At 52.5% G+C, this 25,138-nt stretch overlaps 1 protein-coding gene across 1 annotated transcript in view; it reads left to right on the plus strand.

Moving 5' to 3' along the window:
* Window positions 1-25,138, plus strand: part of FRAS1 (Fraser extracellular matrix complex subunit 1) — a 1,313,599-nt gene that overhangs the window by 992,299 nt on the left and 296,162 nt on the right. Inside the window, exons 22-23 of the mRNA XM_078676362.1 lie at window positions 21,939-22,098; window positions 22,990-23,106. Coding sequence (XP_078532488.1) covers window positions 21,939-22,098; window positions 22,990-23,106 — 277 coding nt within the window. The remainder of the gene's footprint in view (window positions 1-21,938; window positions 22,099-22,989; window positions 23,107-25,138) is intronic.

Raw genomic sequence — 25,138 nt, forward strand, 5'->3', positions numbered from 1 at the left:
CGGTACAAAAAGGGGGTGGTGATGGAGGGAGCATCTGAACCAATCAAACACTCGCACCCAGTCAAAAGATCTGGGTTGAATCCATCATTGTTTTTTAGCCCACTCTGCCACCCTAGTTCAGACATGGCTGTATGCAAATCAGTCTGACCCTGTGCCTCATGGGAACAGTCCAGCCCGAACTGCCAAGCCATGCCTTCCCTGGACCGGAAACAAGCTTCCGAGGACCGGTTTCTGGCATTACAGCCGTCTTCAGCCCGGCTTGCTTGAATCCAGTGGCAAAGTGAGCAAGGGACTCCCGTCTGAGCATACCCTGCCACACTTATGGCAGCCAAAAGCGGTACAAAAGGGGGTGGTGATGGACGGAGCATCTGAACCAATCAAACACTCACACCCAGTCAAAAGATCTGGGTTGAATCCATCACCGTTCTTTAGCCCACTCTGCCACCCCAGTTCAGACATGGCTATATGCAAATCAGTCTGACCCTGTGCCTCATGGGAACAGTCCAGCCCGAACTGCCAAGCCATGCCTTCCCTGGACCGGAAACAAGCTTCCGAGGACCGGTTTCTGGCATTACAGCCGTTTTCAGCCCGGCTTGCTTGAATCCAGTGGCAAAGTGAGCAAGGGACTCAAGTCTGAGCATACCCTGCCACACTTATGGTGGCCAAAAGCGGTACAAAAGGGGGTGGTGATGGACGGAGCATCTGAACCAATCAAACACTCACACCCAGTCAAAAGATCTGGGTTGAATCCATCACCGTTTTTTAGCCCACTCTGCCACCCCAGTTCAGACATGGCTATATGCAAATCAGTCTGACCCTGTGCCTCATGGGAACAGTCCAGCCCGAACTGCCAAGCCATGCCTTCCCTGGACCGGAAACAAGCTTCCGAGGACCGGTTTCTGCCATTACAGCCGTCTTCAGCCCGGCTTGCTTGAATCCAGTGGCAAAGTGAGCAAGGGACTCACGTCTGAGCATACCCTGCCACACTGGGGTGGCTGAGTGGGCTAAAGAATGGTGATGGATTAAACCCAGATCAGTTGACTGGGGGTGAGTTTTTTATTTGCTCAAACACTCCGTCCATCACCCCTTTTTGTATCGCGTGGCTGAGGGTAAGGACACGGCTAGATTGGCCATTTGTTGTGGCTTGGACACCGCAGACTCCCTTGGTAGGGCAATTTCCACGACCGTGGCGCTTCGGCGCCACACCTGGCTGATGTCCACTGGGTGCTCCCTGGACGTTCAGAGCTAGCTCATGGACATGCCTTTTGACAGCACTCGCCTGTTTGGTGATAAGGCCCACACGGCGCTGGAGCATTTTAAGGACTCTCGAGCTACGGCCAAGTCCTTAGGCCTTTCCACCACGCGACCGTCCACGTTTCATTCCTTTCGTGGCCATGGCAGAGGCACCCCTGGCCGTTCGTTCAGCCAGAAGCCTGCGCAGAACCAGACTCAGCGGGCGTGGGCGCGGTGGCCACCGCTGTGGCTCCGGGGGCCAGCTTGAGGTTCAGTCCACCTCTACCCCCTCAACGTCTACCTCGAAGCCTCCCTAGTCTGAGCTTCGGGTCACATTCCCACGCCAGTGGGTGGTAGGATTCGCCATCACCTTCCCCATTGGCGTTCTGTCAATTCCGACAAGTGGGTTTTGCAGCTCGTCCGGAGAGGTTACTCCCTCCCCTTCGAATCTACCCCCCGGCCATGCGCCCTCAGTTCCACTGCATATCGGGGATCACTTCGTGCTTCTCCAACAGGAAGTCACGGCCCTCTTGGCTAAGGTGGCCATTGAGCGCGTTCCTGGGCCGGAAGTAGGACGTGGTTGTTATTCCCACTACTTTCTGATCCCTAATTAAGGACAAGGGGGGCTTGCACTCCATCTTGGACCTCAGGGACGTCAATCGCTTCCTCCGGAAGGAGAAGTTCAAGATGTTGACTCTGGCTCGGGTATTGGCTGCCCTCGGAGACTGGATGGTAGCGTTGGACTTGCAGGACACATATTTTCACATTCCTGTCCTGTCGGCCCACCGGCGTTACCTGCAGTTCAAGGTAGGCCAGGAGCATTTTGAGTTTGCTGTGCTCCCCTTCGGCCTTACCAGTGCCCCTCGGGTGTTCACGAAAGTGATGGCGGTGGTCGCAGCTCATCTGCGCAGGTCAGGGGTGTCAGTCTTCCCCTACCTCGATGACTGGTTGTTGAAGGCGGGCTCTCCCCAGGCAGTCGTCTCCCACTTTCAGACTACGGCCGACCTCCTGCACTTGCTGGGGTTTTCCATCAATGTGCGAAGTCACACCTGAGTCCTTCTCAGAAGCTCCCCTTCATCAGAGCCGTTCTGGATTGGATGCAGTTTTGGGTCTATCCTCCCGAGCAGCGAGTCCGGGATATTCAGGCTATGATTCCGATCTTTCAGCCTCTACCCGGGTTTCAGTCAGGATGACCCTCTGGCTCCTGGACCTGATGGCCTCCTGCATCCTGCTGGTACAACTTGCCAGATAGCATATGCGGCCTCTGCAGTGGGACCTGAAGTTCCAGTGGGCACAGCATCAGGGCAACTTGTCCAATCACGTCCAGATCTCGGAGGGCACTGCACGGCACTTGCAGTGGTGGCTCACGAATCGTGATTTGGTCAATGGCAGATTCTTCTCCCTTCCCCAGCTGGAGCACACAGTGGTGACGGATGCATCCCTCCTGGGAAGGGGAGGCCACTTGGGAGAGGCTGAGTTCAGAGGTCTCTGGTCTCCGGCGGAGTCCCGGCTCCATATCAACCTTTTGGAGCTTCGGGCGATCCGGCTTGCACTGAAAGCATTCCTTGCCTCTGTCCGGGAGAGTGTAGTGCAGGTGTTCACGGACAACACCACCGCCATGTGGTACTGCAACAAACAGGGCTGGGTGGGGTCCTGGACCCTATGTCAGGAGGCTCTGCGCCTCTGGACATGGCCGGAACATCAAGGCATTACCTTGGTGGTTCAACACTTGGCAGGTTCTCTGAATGCCAGGGCGGACCAATTCAGCTGCCGGTGCATGATGCATCACGAATGGCGTCTGAACTCGGACATGGCGCAAGGTCTCTTTCTGCAGTGGGAAGAGCCTTGGTTAGATCTATTCGCCACTGAAGAGAACGCGCAATGTCATCAGTTCTGCGCGTTGGAATTTCCAAGGTGGCACTCGCTCGGCGACGCTTTTCGTCTCGAGTGTAGCTGTGGTCTGTTGTACGCCTTTCTGCCTATACCACTTCTGCCCAGAGTGCTGAAGAAGATCAGGTGCGTCCGGGCCCAGGTCATTCGTGTGGCTCCGGATTGGGCACGAAGGTACTGGTATCCCGAGCTACTCAATCGATCCCCCGATCCGACTTCCTCTTTGGAAGGATCTTTTGTCGCAGCAGCAGGGGACGGTCCTTCACCCGAACTTGTCCAGCCTCCACCTCCATGCGTGGAGATTGAGCGGCGACAGTTGACAGCTTTCGATCAACCTTCCGAAGTCTGTGATGTCATTCTGGCAGCCAGGCGTCCCGCCACAAAAACGGTATACGCCTGCAGGTGGAACAAGTTTGTGGCATGGTGCACAGCAAAGGCTGTGAATCCCCTTTCTGAGGTCCTTCTGTTCCTTCTATCTCTGGGCCAGCAGGGCTCTACTCTGGGCACTATCAAGGGTTATCTTTCTGCCATCTCCGCCTTTCTGCGGCTTCCTGATCAGCCTTCTCTTTTTAAGTCCCTGGTTGTTAACTGTTTCTTAAAAGGCATTATGCACACGTTTCCTCCTGTGCCGTTCATAATGCCTCAATGGGACTTAAACCGTGTCTTGACATATCTGATGTGCCCTCCCTGTGAGCCCCTTCATAACTGTCCCTTGCGCCTTCTTACTCTAAAGACTGCTTTCCTGGTAGCTATCACCTCCGCCAGAAGAGTAAGTGAGCTCCAGGCTCTTTCTTCTAAACCTCCTTTCCTTTCTGTTCATCCGGACGAGGTGGTTTTAAGGACCCGTCCTTCTTTCTTGCCAAAGGTTGTCACGCCCTTTCACATCGGGCAGACCCTCACCTTGCTCACCTTCCTTCCGCCTCCGCATCCCTCGAAAGAGAGGCTCCACTGTCTGGACCCAAAACGTGCGCTCTCATTCTATCTGAAGCGCACACATCAGTTCAAGATGGATGTCCAGCTCTTTGTTGGCTACTTGGGTGCCAAAAAAGGTTGGGCCGTGCTCAAAAGGACCATCTCTCGATGGGTCGTTCTCTGCATCAAAGCATGTTACTCCTTGGCTAAGAACGAGCCTCCTGTGGGGCTGCGTGCCCATTCTACCAGGGCGACGGTAGCCACTACTGCCTTGGGACTCTGCGTTCCCTTGCAGGACATTTGTCAGGCAGCTACGTGGGCTTCGCTGCACATGTTTAGCAAGCATTACTGCCTTGACAGTCAAGTCCGGAGAGCTTCTTTGGCGTTCTGTTCTCCGTGACTCCGCAGACCCGCCACAGGGGTTGGTATTGCTGGGGTATCTATTCTAAGGTAAGGAATCCATCACTAACGTGTCTCTTTCAGATGCACAAGTTACTGTGAAACGATATATCTGGTAGAGACATTAGTTAGTGATAGATTCCTTACCGCCCCTCCCATCCTCCCCCTTCTGCGAACTGATTACTAGGGTTAAGGTCATCCCTTTCAGGGCCCTAGTTGCAATGCACTAGTGGTCAGTATCTTGCATGGCTCTGGGTTCCTGGCGCAAAAAGTCGTGTACAGAACTGACGCCAGCGCGCCTGGGTGGCGCCTAAGTAGTCTCCTTGACTTCATCTCAGCGCATACGACACCAGCGGCAGACGCGGAGCCGCAGGACGCCAGCGACGGACGCGGAGCCGCAGGACGCCACCTACTGACGCGCAGGTGTACTGCTAAGCAAAACTTTCCGGATCCAGTCTGATGCCTGGGGATATTCTAAGGTAAGGAATCTATCACTAATGTCTCTTACAGATATATTGTTACACAAGTAGTAACTTGTGAATTAGAAAGAAAGGTAGTGATCTTTTTGAGACTTGTGGCTTTAAATACACATGCTGTGCATACTCCTGCCATCTAGTGTTGGGCCTGGATGTGTGCAAGTTGTTTTAAGAAATCTTCTTAAGACACAAGGTAATGTAATTTCACCTTTTGTTAATAATGCACAAGGGCATAGGCTCCATTGTTGGATTGTTTTCGTACCACTGTCTGGTTCGGTCGTATGCTACTGATCTCCAGGTTGACGCCATTGCGGTGTTCTCTTCTTTTCTTTTCAGTTTCTCTCCCTTCCGGCGGCATTGTTTGCTATCATGGCTTCCTTTTCTCACATCGTCTCACCAAGTGCGACCCCTTTCGAATGAGAACTGGGTCGACTTCGACCTGTTTGCAGGGTTGACGTCCCACAAGGTCCTCTCCAGTCTTGCCGAAGGCCAGTTGCCACTGGACTTCCAGTCACCCTTTGTCTGGTCACAGACCAATCCTTCCTGGTTCTATAACTCTCCTTCTGAGGATCCCAGCAACTCTCAGACAGCACTCTTAGGCTCAGCAAACTCGGGTGCAACTCTGTGTTTCGGATCTTGATCCCTAGTCCTGCACAGCGGCAGTGGTAGTTGGACAACCAACGTGCCCCAGCAGGCTTCTTCATCTATTGTGTCCCTGTGCTGTGAACAGGAAGCCAGTCAGGCGTCCCTTGGAGCCTCTCTGCTTAATTGGCCTCTGGAGACCGCTTCCCTTTCAGCAGGATACTGCAGGCATGGTTCCTCTCTTCGCTAGCCACCAGGTGCAGCAGGTGCAGTCTTTGACGGTGCAGCCTCTCTTTGCTGGTCCCTCGGTGCAGCAGGGCAGTCCTCCTTCAGGCCTCCTTCGGTCCTTCTTCCAAGTCAGTCGAGATCTGAGGTCTGGGTGCCATGTGTGCCCTTTTTATGCTCAGAAAATGCCCCCATGGCCGCATACGGTTGGTAGCCAATGGGCAACCAGGTTCCCTCCTATCTGGTGACCACTTTCAGTGGTGTGTAGCATCAGGCCAGGATGCACCATTCTGCCCACTCCCAAGATTGCGAGACCACTCTCTCGATGTTTAGACCTCCCTAGCCCCTGGGGAAAACAGTTTAGTAACTGGTTTCTCCTCTGCTCCTCGTGCCCGTCTTCTGACTGCCTAAACAGTGGGGCAGCCCTCTTCTCTAGTGCGACACATTAGGCCTTCTCCTTTGCAGCCTGCCTTTTGGGTCTAACATCAAAGTGGCTTCCTTCAGTAGGAAGGTAACACCTCCCTGGCCTGTAATCTCTCATTGTTCTCCTTCCTGAGAGTCGTTGACAAGTCTCTCTGGGAGGGTAGAAAGCGGTCTTGCTCAACAGGCTCCATGTGTGCCCGTAAAAGCACTGCAGCTTTAAAGGCACCATAGTGGCTGCTTTGTAAAGGCTGCACACTTCAACAAGTTACATTGATTTGGACTTGTGATGCAAGTCGGACTTAATGTAACAAGTTGTTTGATACATTGAAGAGCCCTTTTTGGCTGCACCATTCAGGAGTTAGCACTACTGAGGGGTCCGCGTGTGATCCTGTACTCGCCAATCGGGTGACCAAGTGTTTCCACAGTAAAAACTATGTATCCATGTGTTTACTGTCAGGACATGTAAACTGCATCTTCTGCCCGAGCCGTGTCATATGTTGCACCCTGCCTTTGAACTAGGTAGGCCTGCCAGAGGGGTGCCTTACCCAGATGTACTGGGGAAGCAGTGGCTTAGCCATTGCTTTTAATGACCAAGTTGAGCTGCTAATGCACAACTGCTCTGCCAGTCTGCAGTGGCAGGCTGGAGACTCATTTTACTTGGGGACATCAAAGGTTGCACAACCAGTGCTGCAAGCCCTGTTGTACCCCTTACATGTTCTGGGTACCAGGGTACTATATACTAGGGACCTTACAGGTATTTTAGCCATTTCCAATTGGGTACAGCCAATTTGACATGCACTTTAGGGTCAGGGCACTGGCACTGAGGTCAAATTAGCAAGCCTCAGTTCAAGCTGACTTGAAAAAATAGCATCAGTATAAAAACCTGGGAGCGACCACACAAAAAGAGGCATTTCCTTACAATCGGCATGCGCTGCCTGTGATTGAATGGATGCATTTCAACTACTGTCCTCCGTGTTTAGGGAAATACCCCTGGACCAATCTTTATCAGGTCTTCAACCTCTTGCCTGAGCACAATGAGGTCTCCTGCGATGCCTGCCTCTCCTTCCAGTCAAGGAAGACTCGTTGAGACCATCAGGCTTGTCTACTGAAAACATTGAGCAGAAGTGTACGCAACACCCCCAAAACTGTTCTGCACTGAGGACCTTGAGGGGGAACACCAAATAGAACCATCCACAGCCGAGACGAAGGCCTTCTCACCTGAAGCATGTTATAGATCGAAGACCTCCCAACTGCTCAACTGTTCGTGAGTTCAGTCACTCTGCCCCTATCCCCTTGACACCGCTCGCACTCTGAGCAGGCCCGCCTCCAAGGGTCAGACAGCAGCTGCTTGAGGCTCAGAAACAGGCTTCCAGGCCGCCACTGCCCTTGGGCCATGGTCAGCGCAGAACTCCCACAACAGACCCCATGCTCAGCCATGGCTCTGCGCTGTCCGCTTTTACATCGGCACCAGAACGCCCTGCAGAGCTGAAGCTTTCTGCAACGAAACCCTTCTCAGCGCCGACGACTCATGCACCAGCACTGAAGCCGACATAGTCCATCGGCGCCATGAAACCTGTCCGCTGGAAGCTGCAGGACGTGGCACATCATGATCTACCCCCATATGTATCCCCGCCCAGCCACCGGTGCCCTCCATGCAGACATCCAAGAGGCAACTCCGTTTCGAGGAGGCTGTAGAGCTTTCACCACCACCCAGAGGAAGAGGCACGACAAGGCTACCAGCCCTCTTCGAAAGCCTCCCCCATCTCTACCCCCTCTCCTGCTACAAGCCTCACCTTACCCACCTTCTCTCCACTGACCTCCTTTCTTACACACCACAAGGGTCACCACACTCTGACTTTGGGGATCAACACACAGGAGCCCCTTATGACATGCCCCCACAGGATGACACCTGGGATTCTTATGACGTGGACCCTCCTGGAGACATGGATCCCAATCTCTTCCCCGCCCTTCCCCCACTGCCAGAAGACACCACCTCCTACCATTAGGTTCTTGGTAGGGCGGCCTCATTTCATAAAGTCGACATGCATGGGGATGCCATCTACTAGAAACCTTATCCTCCTCACAATGCTCCATGCTGTACCTCCCAATGCTGGAAGGCATGTTTGAGCCAGCCAAAGGCATCTTTAGGGAGCCAGTTAATACTTGTCATAGCTCCCCTCCAAAGGGAAGACACAAAATACAAGACATCCCCTACTGACCCACTCTACATCCAGGGTCTTTTCCCTCCAGATTATTTAGTGGTGCATACTGCTTACAAAAGAGGCAATGTACACGGTTCCAGCGCATCGCCTCCACCGGACAGGGAAAGCAAACACAGCTGGTAAACTAACACTGCACAATCGGCCAAACACTGGCGCATCACCAACTTCATCCGCCAACTTCCCTGATTGTGACCGGCACCACTGGGACGAGATGGAGCTCCTTCAACATCTCCAAGAGGAGTACCATAAAATAGGACATGAGCTAGTCTTGGAAAGCAAGCTCATTTCTAGCACTATCATCTGACGTGCCCTTGATGATGATACAAGGAGATGATGGACAGTGTGCTGAAACTTTTCAGACACTCACCCCCAGTCACAGGTCTGGGTTGAATCCATCATCATTCTGTAGCTCACTTAGCCACCCCAGTTTGGACCCAGCTATATGCAAATCATTCTTGAGCCTGTGCCTCATGGGAACAGTCCAGCCTGAACTGCCAGGCCCGGACCTCCCTGGACCGTAAACAAGCATCCTTGGACCGGTTTGGGGATAACACCCCTCATAATCCAAGGCTAGCTTAAATCCAGTGGTAAAGTGAGCAAGGGACCCCCATCCAGACAGCAGCTCTCCCGGCATCAACTCCAGAATGCTCATAGGCAGACATGTTTTGCTCAGTGCCTATGGCTTTAAGACAGATGTCCAACAGCCTCTACTGAACCAACCCTTTATTGGAGTGCACCTACCACAGGTTGATGAGATGCTGGAAAAGCTAAAAAAAAAAAAAAGGACATGGAGACCGCGAAGGACATAGGTGTAACTAAGCCACCTCCCAAAAAACAACACAATACAAGTTGGGGGTCGACCTCAGAGGTCCTTGCTCACCTAGAAACACGTCACCTCAGACCAGTGGGTATTAGGCATCGTTCAAAAGAGTTACTGTCTGCAGCTCTCCTCCATGCCTCCCAAGATACCACCCCTCAGACTCATTCTCTTCCCAGAACACAAACACCTGCTTCAGGAAGAGGTTAAAGCACTCCTTCTCAAAAGGGCAATTGAGCCTGTGCCACAACACCTACAGGGCACATAGGTGTTCTCCCTCTACTTTGTAATTCCCAAAAAGAACGGGCCTCTCAGGCCTATCCTGAACCTAGGGACCCTCAACTGATACATCCTGTCGGAGCATTTCCACATGGTCACTCTTCAGGATCTCATTCCACTGTTACAGCAAGGCGACTTCATGGCTGCACTCGAACTTCAAGACTCCTACTTCTACATCCTGATTCATTCGGCATATCAGTGCTACCTCCAGTGTGTGGTAAGTGCTCAATACTGTCAGTTCAGGGTCACCAGCACAACTCAAGTTTCTAACAAATGCCTTGCAGTAGAAGTTGTGCATTTGTGAAGACAAGGTATCCATATATTTCCGTACCAGGACGATTGGCTGATAAAGAGTGCAACGCAGCAGCAGTGTGCCAAGCGATAAACCTCTTACACGAGCTGGAGTTTACCATCATTGCTGTAAAGTCTAATCTCCAATCCTTTTAAATCCAACCATATTTAGAGGCAATCCTCAATGCAGAAGTGGGCAAGGCCTATTCCAGCCCTGCAAGAGTCCAGTCCTTCCATGCGTTGTTGTAGGAAGCTGGCTCTGTATATACTATACCAAAGTGATGTATAGTGTGCAGAGAGTCCAGTGGAACCCCAAAGGTAGGCAGAGGTAAAGTTAGATTGCACCTCACTCTCTATTTGTGGTAGTGTGGTCGAACAATAGGGCAGTATCAGAGGACAGTGTTAAGCATTTGTTTTACACACTCAGTCAGCAAATGAATTCACACACTCAAAAGACTGAACTTCGAACCAATTGTTTTGTATCAAAAATATTCTTTTAGATATTTTAACCAAGCCTGGCACAGGTAAGTGATAATTACTTTGCTGTAAATATACAGATTGTAACACAGTTTGGATTGGAATTGTAAATGTGCTTTGATTTGATTACAGTAGTGTTACTGATAATGCAATGCTTCTCAGAATAAAGTACATATACTTTGAATGGGATTCTCTGTAAGATTACAATTAAGTTACTTTTTGATTACTTTTCTTACTCAGAATAGTACACCTGGATACTACTCAGGGACATTTCCTGAAATAAATAAACAGGTAAGTAAAATCATTTTTGTTAAACAGTACAATTTTAAAGAATTTCTTTAGGTTTTCATTCTCCACACCCAAGAAACTTTTCCAAAACAGTCAATGTTATCCTATGGAGGAAAACAGTGTAATCGGTTTAAAGGTCAGTATTTGGTAGGGGGAGTTGAGGTTCTGTGGGTAGACTCAGGGGTCCCCCAGGGTTAAGGATGCACTCTAATTACACCCTCAGCGGCACTAGGGCTGCCGGGTGCAGAGTGCTGAGGCCCAATGTTATCCATTGGAGGATAGGGGGCCTCTGGTTGGTGGCTGCTAGCAAGCAGGCCACTTGGTTGTGGGAGCACAGCTCTAAGACTTTAACTCAGGGCAAATGGGAAACAAAGTAGCACCAAAGGTGCGCCCTCAGCGGCACTAGGGCGGCCGGGTGCAGGTTGCTGTTTCGACATCAGGCACCCTGTTGTTTTCAATGGGAAGCCACTGGTTTGCAAAGGCACTGCAGGCTTGGGGACGAAGGTCTTCTGGGTGCGACCACCACTTCGAGAGGTAAGTTGGTAAATCTGAAAGAAACAGGTTAGTATTAGATTCCTTACCTTAGAATATCCCCAGGCGTCAGTCTGGATCCGGAAACTTTTGCGTAGCAGTACCCCTGCGCGTCGGTAGGCGTCGTCTGCAGGCGTCCCCTGCGGCTCCGCGTCGTCGGCGTCGTGCGCCGTGATGACGTCGCTGGAGTATAGAGACGCCGCCTCCGCGCGCTGACGTCAGTTCTTCTTTTTTCCGCGCCAGTTAGCGCAGATCCGAAGAGCAGTACTCCGGTCTTTTGACCAAGTTTTTTGTGAATAAATCTTCTACGGTGCCCGGTTTCAAGAGTTGCGACAATTGCGACCGCATGATGTCGGTCACCGACCACCATCGACTCTGCCTCCGGTGTCTGGGCGCGGACCACGACGTGGAGTCCTGCGTCGACTGTCGGGCCTTGACTGGTAAAGCTAGGCGGGAGCGGTCCCGCAAGCTTCTCGAGCTCCGAGTGTCGGCCCCGCGTCGAGAGCGGTCCCGGTCCGGTCGGAGGTCGAGGGAGCGGTCGAGGGAACGATCGCGGAGCCGCCATGAGCGCTCCGGGAGTCGCCACCATTCCTCCGGGTCGTCAGGTAAGCGTAAGAAGTCGGGGCGTCGTCATCGCACCCCCGACTCCCCCCGACGCCCGCGTGATGCGGCCGGGGGTTCGGGTGGCCCCACCCCCGCGGCCCCGCGTGGGTCGCCGACGCCGTCTGCCCCATACCCGTCGGTCCCTGGGGAAGGCGCGTCGCGCGAGGAGATTGAGACATTCCTCATGGCTATGAGGGCGAGGTCTCCTCCGGCGGGGCCTACGGCGCCTGCGGGCCTGTCGGTCCCGTCTGGGGGCCCGAGCGGTTCGGGTGCTCCTGCCTCGACGCCGCCGGTGGCTCCGGCCCCGGCGCCGCTGGGCCCCTCAGGTTCGTCGCCGGCTGGTCTACCGGCCTCTCCGGCGTCGGTTCCTTTGGGCCAGCCCGTGGTACCGCCTCCGCGCGGCGCAGTGACTCCGCCGTCGGTTCCGGCCGGCGTCGGGTCCCCGGCGCCGGCGCCGCGAGGCGCCACCCCCATCCTCCCTCTGACTCCTGACACGGAGTCGGACCGGCGTCGTCCGACGCCGGATCCGGCGCCAATGGGGCCCATTGACCCCGACGTCTATATCGTCGACCCCGAATACGGCGATGAGGACGAGTATGGAGAGGGTTGGGAGGGGTCTGAGGACCCTTTATCCCGTGCCTGCCAGTATGATGTGGACTGGGTAGGTGACCTGGGTGATGCCAGTGGTCTGGACGAGTCGCCCAACCCTGGGTTTGTCTCCCCGACCCCTGTGGCGTCTGAGGCGGGAGCTGCCTATTCGGTGGTCCTGCTGAGGGCTGCCAAGACCTTGGGCCTTGAGCTCCCCGTCGCTAAGGTCAAGCCAAACATTCTGACGGAAGTGTTTAAACCGCAGTCATGCCCTCAGGAGCCTCTGCTGCCATTTAATGAGGCTCTGACGGATGTCCTTTTGGGCACCTGGTCTAGGCCCGCTTCCGGTGCACCGGTTGACCGGAACGTTGCCAGGCGTCACCGTCCGTGCTCGGACGACCCTGCCTTCCTCTCCACCCATCCCTCCCCGGAGAGTCTGGTGATCCAGGCCTCCACTTCGCAGTCCGCTTTTCCATCGGCCCCGCCCGATCGGGAGTCAAAGCGGTATGACCAATTTGGGAAAAAGGTCTTTTCCTCTTTGAGCGCTGGACTGCGGTCTTGTAATACCGCATGCCTCTTGGGCCGCTACACCCACTCCCTGTGGGATACGGTCGCGGAGTGTTTGCCGCAGTGCCCGCAGGATGTGCGGGACAAACTCAACCAGGCCTTGGTTGAGGGCCGGGATGCGGCGAGGTACTCGATCCGGTGTGGTCTTGACACGACCGACTCGCTGGGACGGGCTATGTCCACGACTGTGGCGATTCGGCGCCATGCTTGGCTGAGATCTGCCAACTTCTCACCGGACGTACAGAATGCCCTCATGGACATGCCATTTGATGGCAGTCGCCTGTTTGGTGACAAGGCGGACCACGCGCTGGAGCGCTTCAAGGACTCGAGGGTCACGGCCAAGTCCTTGGGTCTTTCGACCCAGCGCCAGCAGACGGGTTCGTTTCGCCCCTTTCGTGGCCAAGGAAGGGGCGGTCCCACACGTGCTGCCAGCCACGCGCCGCAGAACGCTCCCCAGCGCGGTGGCGGCCGTGGTTTCCGCCGTGGTGGCGGTAGAGGGCAGCGGCGAGGTCAGTCCACACCTCCCCCCGCTGCTGCATCCAAGCCTTCCTAGTCCGAGCTTTCGGGCTCACGTGACGCCAGTGGGTGGCAGGGTTCGCCATCACCACTCCCGCTGGCGCGCGATTACATCGGACAGGTGGGTGCTGCAGCTCGTCCGAAGGGGCTACTCCCTCCCCTTCGAGTCCACTCCTCCAGCCATGCCACCGCAGAACCACCGTGTGTCGGGGGACCACTTGGCACTTCTGCAGGAGGAAGTTACGGCCCTCTTGGCCAAGGGGGCCATCGAGCGCGTTCCTGGGCCAGAAGTAGGGTGTGGTTGCTACTCCCACTACTTTCTGGTGCCCAAGAAGGACAAAGGAGGCCTGCGTCCTATCTTGGACCTACGGAACGTCAACGGCTTCCTCCGGAAGGAGAAGTTCAAGATGTTGACTTTGGCTCAGGTCTTGGCTGCTCTAGACCCACAAGACTGGATGGTAGCGTTGGACTTGCAGGATGCGTATTTTCACATCCCCGTCCTGTCGGCCCACCGGCGTTACCTGCGGTTCACGGTAGGCCAGGAGCACTTTCAGTTTATCGTGCTCCCATTCGGCCTTACCAGCGCCCCACGGGTGTTCACGAAAGTGATGGCGGTGGTCGCAGCTCATCTGCGCCGGTTAGGGGTTTCAGTCTTCCCCTACCTCGACGACTGGTTGTTGAAGGCGGGCTCGCCCCAAACAGTCGTCCGCCACCTTCAGATGACGGCAGACCTCCTGCACGAGCTGGGGTTTTCCATCAATGTGCCGAAATCACACCTGTGTCCCTCTCAAAAGCTCCTTTTCATCGGAGCGGTTCTCGACTCGGCGCAGTTTCGGGTTTATCCTCCGGAACGGCGGGTCCGGGATATTCAGGCTCTGATTCCCATCTTTCAGCCGTTATCCCGGGTTTCGGTCAGGTTGACGCTGCGGCTTCTGGGGCTGATGGCCTCCTGCATCCTACTGGTGCATCACGCCAGGTGGCGGATGCGGGCTCTGCAGTGGGACCTGAAGTTTCAGTGGGCCCAGCATCAGGGCAACCTATCCGACCATGTCCTGATCTCGGAGGGCACTGCGAGACAGTTGCAGTGGTGGCTTACGGACCGCGATTGGGTCAGAGGCAGATCCCTCTCCCTTCCCCAACCGGAGCACGTGGTTGTGACGGACGCGTCCCTCCAGGGCTGGGGTGGCCACTTGGGAGAGGCGGAGATCAGAGGCATCTGGTCTCCGGCGGAATCCCGGCTCCATATCAACCTGTTGGAGCTGCGGGCGATTCGCCTAGCACTGAAGGCATTCCTCCCCTTTGTCAACGGGAGTGTAGTGCAGGTGTTCACGGACAACACCACCGCCATGTGGTACTGCAACAAACAGGGCGGTGTGGGGTCGTGGACCATTTGCCAGGAGGCTCTGCGTCTCTGGCAATGGCTGGAACGTCAGGGCGTGACTCTGACGGTTCAACACCTGGCAGGTTCTCTGAACGCCAGGGCGGACGAACTCAGCCGTCGGTGCTCGGTGGATCACGAATGGCGTCTGAACTCGGACGTGGCGAGAGGCCTCTTTCAGCAATGGGGAGAGCCTTGGTTAGATCTATTCGCCACAGAAGAGAACGCGCAATGTCATCAGTTCTGCGCGTTGGAGTTTCCAAGACGGCACTCGCTCGGCGACGCCTTTCGGCGCGAGTGGAGTTGCGGTCTGTTGTACGCCTTTCCGCCTATACCACTTCTGCCCAGAGTGCTGAAGAAGATCAGGCGCGACCGGGCCCAAGTTATCCTTGTGGCTCCGGACTGGGCTCGAAGATACTGGTATCCCGAGCTACTCAGCATGACAGTCGGTCCCTCGATCCGCCTGCCCCTTCAGGAGGACCTTCTGTCGCAGCAGCAGGGGACGGTCTTCCACCCGAACCTGTCCAGTCTCCACCTCCATGCTTGGAGATTGAGCGGTGACAGTTGAGGCCATTTGACTTGCCTCCTGAAGTCTGTGATGTAATTCTGGCAGCCAGGCGTCCCTCCACAAAGTCGGTATACGCCTGCCGGTGGAACAGATTTGTGGCATGGTGCACAGCAAAGGCTGTGGATCCCCTTTCTGCCCCTCTGTCTGAGGTTCTCCTCTTCCTTCTTTCCCTTGCCCAGCAGGGCTCTGCTCTGGGCACTATCAAGGGCTATCTTTCTGCCCTTTCCGCCTTCTTGAGGCTACCTGATCAGCCATCTTTATTCAAGTCCCCTATTGTGTTAAGATTCTTAAAGGGCATCACGCACATGTATCCACCTGCTCCGTTCGTGATGCCTCAGTGGGACTTGAACCTGGTTCTGACATTCCTGATGTGTGCTCCCTTTGAGCCCCTTCATTCCTGTCCTCTCCGTCTTCTCACTTTAAAGACGGCCTTCCTGGTTGCCATCACCTCTGCCAGGAGAGTGAGTGAGCTCCAGGCTCTTTCTGTTAAACCTCCTTTCCTGTCTGTTCATCCTGACAAGGTGGTTCTTCGGACTAGACCTTCTTTCCTGCCCAAGGTAGTCTCTGCTTTTCACATTGGGCAGTCCATCACCTTGCCCTCCTTCTTCCCGCCTCCGCATCCTTCAAAGGATGAAGAGCGGCTCCATCGTCTGGACCCAAAACGTGCGCTTTCATTTTACATGGATCGCACACGCCAGTTCCGGGTGGATGACCAACTGTTTGTTGGCTACGTGGGTGAGAAGAAGGGAAGGGCGGTACAGACACGAACCATCTCTCGGTGAGTCGTCCTGTGCATCAAAGCATGCTACTCTTTGGCTCGGAAGGAGCCTCCTGTTGGGCTGAGGGCCCATTCCACTCGGGCTACGGCGGCTTCTTCTGCCCTGGGCCGGGGAGTCCCCTTGCAGGACATTTGCCAGGCGGCTACGTGGGCCTCGCTGCACACCTTTGCGAGGCACTACTGCCTGGACAGTCAAGTCCGGAGGGACGGCTTCTTTGGCCGTTCGGTCCTCCAGGACTTTCTGGTGTAGGTTGTATTGGTTCGCAGACCCACCTCCGGGGTTGGTATTGCTGGGGTATCTATTCTAAGGTAAGGAATCTAATACTAACCTGTTTCTTTCAGATGAACAAGTTACTTACCTTCGGTAACGATATATCTGTAAGAAACAGTAGTTAGTATTAGATTCCTTACCGCCCCGCCCATCCTCCCCGTTCTGCGAACTGATACCTAGGGTTAAGGACATCCCTTTCAGGGCCCTAGTTTCAAATGGCACCAGTGTTAGTTCTCACATGGCTCTGCGTGTTCTGGCGCGGAAAAGCTGTGTGCAAAGAACTGACGTCAGCGCGCGGAGGCGGCGTCTATATACTCCAGCGACGTCATCACGGCGCACGACGCCGACGACGCGGAGCCGCAGGGGACGCCTGCAGACGACGCCTACCGACGCGCAGGGGTACTGCTACGCAAAAGTTTCCGGATCCAGACTGACGCCTGGGGATATTCTAAGGTAAGGAATCTAATACTAACTACTGTTTCTTACAGATATATCGTTACCGAAGGTAAGTAACTTGTTCGTTAGGGGTTGTTTAGGGACTGTTGGTTTGGCCCCCATGGCTGTGGGGCATCGGGTGCAGGGGTGCCTTTCGGGGTCAGTTCTTTTTACCAGCTCCTGGTCTCGGTTGGGGGACCTTCCGGATTTAGGCTGCAGGCGTCGGCTGGAGCCTGAGGCAGATCAGTTGTCGTCAGATCTCGGGTCAGGATTGTCGGGGGGACCTCCTCATGGTGTTTGCCCAGCTCGGGCCATGGACGGCAGGTGCAGAGTGGGGTAGATTAGCGGTGTCCGGCTGGAGCTAGAGGTTGCAGATGAACAAATACGGTGTTCACGGGAGACAAAGTCTTTGTGGTTGAAGGCAGGCAAATCCTCCGGGGTCTTCGAGGTTGCTGGCTGTGGGACACATCGGCATTTTGCAGGTTTGAGCTGAAGACAGGCCGGTCTGGCTGGGGCCAAGTTAGTGTGCGTCTTCCTCTTGTGTGCTGCTGCATGCCTGTTCGGTCCTTCTTCTTCTTATCCTTGTAGCTTCTTCTTCTTGTCTGAAGGAAGCAAGGTTCAGGGGTGCCCCTAAATGCTAGATTTAGGGACATTACAGGTAGGTAAAAGGAAGGGACCAATGGGTCCCTTCCCTGGGGTGGGTACATCCCCTATTCTGCCACCGTCCAATGGGAGAGGGGCATGAGCCTGTCTCTGGTTGGCTGAGTCCCCAATCTGCAAAATGGCAGGGACTGAGAGTTGTGCTTCACCTCGCCTCCCCCACCTGAGGGGTGAAGTTGGCAGAGGTGGGCACACCTATCTTCCTCACTTGGTTTTCCCACCGGTTCTCCCACCCAAAGTGGGGGTGAGGACCAGTGAGGACCAGTTGCTGAAAGCTGCAAGTGGCCTGGGGAAGCTCACAAAAGCAGCAAGCCTTTGAAGCCCCTGAGAGCAGGAGGCTCTAGACCCATGGGTCCAGAAACATGTCTGGTGGTGGAAGCTGAAAGCAGCCACTCAGCTTGGACACTAGTGGTCAGTTAGTTTTCAGTGGGCATCTCTAAGATGCCCTCTGTGTGCATTTTACATTAAATCCCACACTGGCATCAGTGTGGGTTTAATGTGTTGAGAAGTTTGATACCAAACTTTTCAGTTTTCAGTGTAGCCATTATGGTGCTGTGGAGCTCGTAATAGTAGAATCCCAGCACCATATACTCTTAATGGCAGCACTGTGCTTACAATGTCTAAGAATGAACCTAGACACTGTAAGGGTACAGGGCTCCTGCACCTGTTCCCTCACCACTGGTATAGTGCACCCAGCCACAGGGATGACTGATCTATGTCAGGGCAGTGGGTTGTAGGCATGGCACACAGATGTGTGCCATGTCGACTCTTCACTTTGTTCTGCACCAGAACACGCAACTTGCAAAGGCAGTGTTTGAGTGTAAGGGTACAGGACTTCTAAGGGTGGCACAATACGTGCTTCAGCCCTTAGAGGCCTTCTCTGGTCACAGAGCCCTGGGTACCTGTTGTACCACTTACCAGGATCTGACATGTGGCCAGAGATGCCAATTGGGTTTAGGCGTCAATGCAGTTTTAGGGAAAGAACATAGGCCCTGGGTACCTGATTAGCAGGAGCCCAGGGCACACTCAGTCAAAGCACATCAGCAATTCAGCAAAAAGTGGGGGCAACCATGCAGAAAGAGGGCACTTTCTCACAGTTGTTTCCTCTTTTTCAGCCAGATCAACAGGTCACAATTCGTATGGTCATGCGGCCCCTCATGCATTGCCATAGTTCCTCACACCAGATTATGATTGTGCCCGTTGATAGAATGTTAAAATGCATCAAGGGTCTCAGACAGAGGGCATTGGGACGATCTAGTGTTGATCAGCTGCCGAACCCATCGATCTCTGCAGTGGTGGAACAAGAACAATTTGTTGAAAGGGCAGCTTTTCTATCCATCTAGCACTGAAAGCCTCCCTCCTCCACCTTGTGGGCAAGGTAATCCTCATCTGGCTGGACAACATGACAGCCATGTATTGTCTACAGAAACAGAGAGGCAATCACTCTGCCCAGCTTTCTTAACTAGCCCAGGCCATTTGCCGGTGGGCTCTCCACCATCTGCTGGCGGAGTACCTTTTGGGGTTGGACAAGGACTTTGTAGACATTCTCGGCAGGATGCAGCAGCAATTCCACGAGTGGGAACTCGACTGGTGAGTTCTCCTCCCGTACTTCCAGCGATGGGGGTTTTCGATGTAGACCTTTTTGCCACAGTGGAGAGTTCCCAAACTTTACCTCCAGATTCCCACATGCCCAGTCTATGGGCAGTGCACTATGGATGAACTGGTCAAGGATATTTGCCTATGCTTTTCCGCCTCTTCTTCTGTTTGTGGTTCGAAGGCTTCGGCAAACCTCTCTTACACTCAATCTAGTCTAGTGGCTTCCACATGGACCAGACAGCCCTTGTTCACTACTCTCTTCGAGCTTTCGGTGTTTCAGCATGAGAGGCTCTCCCAACAGGCCAAACCTTCTCATGCTGAACCATGGAGAAATCAGGCACCCCGGCCCCAGGAGCTTCAAACTTGTGACCCTTCTCCTTAAGCCTTAGATTTTGGTTACCTCACCCTACCTCCCAAATGCATGAATATTCTCAAGGAGGCACACAAGACTACTACTCATGCCTGCTACCCTGACAAATGGAAAAGGTTTGTATGTTACTGTATTTCAAAGCACATTGACCCCTTAGAAGCTAGCGTCCAGGAAATTGTCTGCTACCTACTACACGTACAAATCTGTGGACTAGCCTTCAACTCTACCCGGTGCCACTTAGCTGCTGTGACTGCTTAGCTACAAAACTGGCACACATTTCCCTCTTTAGGATTCCGGTCATCAAAGCTTTATGGAGGGCCTCAAAAGGGTCATTCTTCCATGGGTCTCCCCCAGCCTCTGTGTGGAATATCAATATTGTCCTTACAAAACTTATGGGTCCTCCATTCGAGCCCCTCCATTAATGCCCCCTTCAATTCCTCTCTTGGAATGTGGCGTTTCTTGCTGCTTTCACATCATTCAGACGTGTCAGTGAACTCGAAGCTTTGACACTGGAAGAACCTTTCTTTAAAATTCCTAAAGATTGGTTTGTCCTTTGCTTCAACTCCATTCTTGTCCACTGTGTAGAAAGCAATCTAACAATGTAGCTGAAGACAATGTGCATTGCCAGCAAGAGTTGGATTCACATTACCTTGTGACTCTAGAAGACTTTATTTTAAAGAAAAACAACTTACACACACATCCGGGCCCAACACTAGATGACAGAAGTATGCACAGCTTGTAAATCTACAGCACTACATGCCACAAACAGCTGGTTAGAGGGTAAGAAACACTTTCCTTGTGGTGAATACTCTACATTGAATTTCCTCTCCGACTCAACCACTTCCCCGTTTGATGGATGATTTCTATGCACCAATTATTAAGATCCATTCTTTTGGTACTGCGAAAAGTTTTCACTGTTGTCATTCTACCATCACGCCTCGAAGGTTTAAAAAAACAACGGAGGGTAACCAACTTCGGTAGGGCAGGTGCTATGTGGGCTCAGTGGTTCCATCTGATGTCACTTCCGGTGCCGATCAAGTCCAGCTCTCTCTACTTGCGACCTTAAAGCTTTTAAGTTTCCAGATCCAGTCTGATACCAGGGGTTGTACTACTGGTGAGGAATCTGTAGGTAGATAGAATATCCACCAGAAAGATTAATACTGCAGGTAGGTAACTTTGTCTTTATAACCTACAGTCCTGGATGAACCATAGCTTCCTAAAAATCAACATTGACAAGACGTAGGTCATTGAGTTTGGCAAGGGGCGACCCTTGTGGAACGACTCCTGATGGCCAGTGAGTTGCAGGAGAATGCCCTAGCCCTGTCCTTAAGGTCAGAAACCTGGGAGTTGTTTTTGATAGTTCCATTTCACTGCTCAGGTAAATAGTCTCACCTCTTCCTGCTTTTTCCTAATACAAACTCTGAGAAAGATATTTCCTTTTATCGTCCCGGAATTACAAAAGACATTGGTGGTGGGTCTCCTACTATCAAAACTTGATTATTGCAATGGCCTGCTGCTGGGGATTAACAAAACCCAGATGAGCAGGCTGCAGTCACTGCAGAATGCCGCCCCGAGGTTACTACTAGGTATACCTAGAGGGCAACCAACCTCTTCTGGAATCAGAGCACTCCACTGGCTTCCCATTCAACAACGGGTCGAATTCAAGGCGCTATGCCTGGTCCACAAAGCATTTTATGGGGGGGGAGCCAAAGACATCCATAAAATGTTCAAGCCCTATTCCCCTGTTCGTGCATTAAGATCCAGTATTTTGGGTCTTCTCCACATTGATAGGATTAGGTGAATGAGATGGGGGGGGGGGGGGGGGCAGAACCTTTTCTCACTGTGCAGCAAAGCTGTGGAATAAAATGCCAATAGCCATGCAATTTCAGTCTAACAGACAATCCTTTAGGAAAGATCTAAAGACCTGGCTGTTTGCCTCCTTATAATGCTGGCTGCACCACTTCCACATACACCAGCGCCAAGACGCCTCGGCATTCGAGCGCTTTATAAACATATATCCTATCCTATCCTACTGTGCTGTAGATTCACATGCAACCTCCCCGCATGCCAGCTTGTTGAAGATGTTTTCATGTTAACTACACGTACATTATTAATTCCTAATCACTACACGTGTTGACATGTACTGCCCTCCTTCACCACTCTCCACTTATTTTCACTCATGTTTTTGGTAAAACATATCTGAGGCGGAGTCTTTGTGCTGGTACGCTGTGAGTTTGGGGAAAGGATCAGGGGGTCATCTTTTAACCAAAACATTTACTTGAAATAAAAGCAACTTCCAACACTAAATGACAGTAGTGTGCAAAGTATGTAATTCTACAGCACTACAAGCTATAAACCAATAGTTACAGGCAAATAACATTTTCCTTTATAATAATTGTTATTAAACATAATGAGCATGATTGTGGCTTAGAACCTTCTTCTTTGGAGCAGAAGATCACAAGCAGCGCTTTCAGTTTGTTTTCAAGAATAACCCAGACTTTATGTATTCAGACTGATGCATTTCTAAGGTTATACACATTTTTTGTGACTTCCCTCTGTACAGGACAGTTTGTGATGGAGCACCATACGCTGCCTGATGTAAAATCCCATATAATAGCTCCGGACCACCTTGGTGGTATTGAGTTTGATTTGCAGCCTTTGTGGAGCGCCCAGACCTTCGACTCCCCATATCAGCTCTGGAGGGCAACCAGCTCTTACAGCAGGTGAGGAGTGCAGTTGTACAAAATTACGCCACAGACCATCAGAACCTACCTTCCTCTCTATGCACAACTTTGATTTGACAAAACGACATGAAGTGGGTTTATATTGTTAGCTTGATTAAATTAGTGCTATGGATTCTTGAAAGTAGTAGCCTTTGGTGTCACAAGGGTGGCATCTATTCTGCACATTTGTGGTCAGTAACAAAACCCAAATCTGAGTAAATTATGATTTTTATCCCTTCTCAGCACCCAAAAAATTGGGTTTTGTCTTAATGCAATGGAAATACATTTGTTGCTTGTTGGGAGATCCCCATAAAAGATAAAGCATAGTATATATTCTTTTTATTATGGGGATATTTTGTGTATTTAGGCAACGGTTCTAATATAGCAAAGAAGTTACTTAAGCAAAAAGAAAAGTGGTACACTATAGCTCAGATTGGCTGTTTCTGTCTGACTGAAACTTTTCTACCTCCAAGTTTTCCACAGTGTTAAAAACCTCTGCTTCATCAAGATCCCACGAAGTACCAGAATATCATTGGAAGAATTAGTGACTAATATTTATCCTCTCCTAAATATCCTTTACAATGTTACCCTATTGAAGTTTATAATGGAAAATCTACGCCCAATGGTACAACGTTTTTGTAAACTATATTTATGTTGGGTGCTGTTTCTCACTACAATATTCTGACATACAACCCTAAATAACTGTAGAAAAAAATCTATATGCAGCTGAGTCTTGTCACCCTCTTTCTAGAACACCCACAGTATGTTGCTTGTTTTTCATAAGTGATATCTGGGTCCTCAAGTCAAGAGGTTTGTCTGGGTAGGGTATGTGTATTAAGGAAGGTAACACCACAGCTGGTATCAAGCAAAAACATGTATTTACTTTTGCAGGAAGGACTACTCTGGAGAATACACCATCTACTTGATCCCTTGTACAGTGCAGCCCACACAGCCATGGATTGACCCAGGAGATAAGCCCTTGGCCTGCACAGCCCATGCCCCAGAACGGTGAGCAAATGCCTTTTCTAATTAATACTTCTAATTGCAGATTCCTCAACTTTATAGAATATCCCAAGGCACTGTGAGAAGCTGGGGTTCGGTTGCAGTAACCTCCCCCCCCCCCCCCCCCTCAACACACACACACACTTTTTTGCTTGATCACTGATGCACTTTTTACTTGATGTGCCCCGGGTCTTGCCAATCAGGTTCCCAGGGCCTGTGTTCTTTCCCCAAAACTAACCCAAACCCAATTGGCTTCTCTGGCCACAGGTCAGCCCCTGGTGAATGGTACCACAGGTACCCAAGGCACTGTGACCAGGGAATTCCTCTAGGGGCTGCAGCACTAATTGAGCCACCCTTAGAGGTCCTGTACCTCTCTCTACACACACACACACTCCCTTTGCAGACTGCCCTCGCATAGATCAGTCATCCCTCTAGCTGGGTGCCCTATGCCAGTGGTGAGGGTACAGGTGCATGAGCCCTGTACCCCTACAGAGTCTAAGTTCATTCTTGGACATTGTAATGGCAGTGCTGCCATTAAGAGTATATGGTGCTGGGAGTTTTTCATTACGAACTCCACAGCACCATAATGGCTACACTGAAAACTGATAAGTTTGGTATCCAACTTCTCAGCACATTAAACCCCCACTGATTCAGTGTGGAATTTAATGAAAAATGCACACAAAGGGCATCGTAGAGATGCCCCCTGAAAAAACGACCTATTCCGAGTGTCCAGGCTGAGTGGCTGCTTTCAGCTGCCACCACCAGCCATGTTTCTGGACCCCTGGGTCAAGAGCCTCTGGCACTCAGGGGCCTGAAAAAATGCACATCCTGGGACGAGGTGCCAAACCTCCTCCCCCAGGATGGGGTGGGTTCACGAAGGGGAAGCTTCAAAGGTTTGCCACCTTCGTGAGTTTGGGAGGGAGAACCAGCGGGAGAAACAAGTGAGGAAGAGAGATGTGCCCACCTCTGCCAACTCCACCCCTCAGGTGGGGGAGGCAAGGTGAAGCTCAACTCTCAGCCCCCGTCATCTTGTAGATTGGGAGACCCAGCCAACCAGGGAAAGGCTTATGCTCCCCTCCCACTAGAGGGTGGCTTAATAGGGGATATACCCACCCCAGGGAAGGGACCCATTGGTTCTGACCTTTTTATCTACCTATAACGCCCCTAAATCTAGTATTTAGGGGCATCCCTGAACCTTGCTTCCTCAGACAAGAACCAACTACAAGAAAAGCAGAAGAAGGACCCAACAACGAATGCCGAAGCTAACGAAAGGAAGAACCCAACTGACTTGGCCCCAGCCCTACCGGCCTGTCTCCACCTCGAACCTGCTCCTGCGAAATCCCGGTGTGTCCTGCAGCCAGCAACCTAGATAACCCTGAGAACCTGCCTGCCTTCAACCACAAAGACGGTGTCTCCGTGAACACCGGATTTGTTCATCTGCATCCTCTGGCTCTGGCTGGACACAGCACCTCTCTGCCTCCGCCATCCATGGCCCGAGCTCAAGTGGGCATACACCACGAGGCGGTCCCCCCAGCGATCCTAACCTGAGATCCGGCAACCCCTGACCTGCCTCAAACCTCCAGCCGATGCCTGCAGCCTAAATCCGAAAGGCTCGCCCAACCACAAGCAGGAGCTGGTAAGAAGATCCGACCCTAAAAGGCACCCCTGCACCCGACGCCCCACTGTTTTGGGTGGCCAAACTGACGGTGCCTAACCAACCCCCAACTTCCCAACTTGCCTCTCGAAGTGGTAGTCGGACCCAAAAGACTTTTGTCCCCAAGCCTGCAGTGCCTTTGCGAACATCAGAGTGCCCAACGTCGAAACAGTACCCTGCACCCGGCAGCCCTAGTGCCACTGGGGGTGCATGTTTGGTGCTACTTCGTTTCCCCATTTGCTCTGAGCTAAAGTCTAGGAGCTTTACTCCCACAACCAAGTGGTCTGCACATCGGCAGCCACCAACGGGAGGCTCCCATCCCCCATTGGATAACTTTGGGCCTCAGCACTCTGCACCCGGTCACCCTAGTGCCGCTGAGGGTGT

The sequence above is a fragment of the Lissotriton helveticus genome, chromosome 2_1 (assembly GCF_964261635.1).
Source record: "Lissotriton helveticus chromosome 2_1, aLisHel1.1, whole genome shotgun sequence".
Classification (NCBI taxonomy): domain Eukaryota; kingdom Metazoa; phylum Chordata; class Amphibia; order Caudata; family Salamandridae; genus Lissotriton; species Lissotriton helveticus.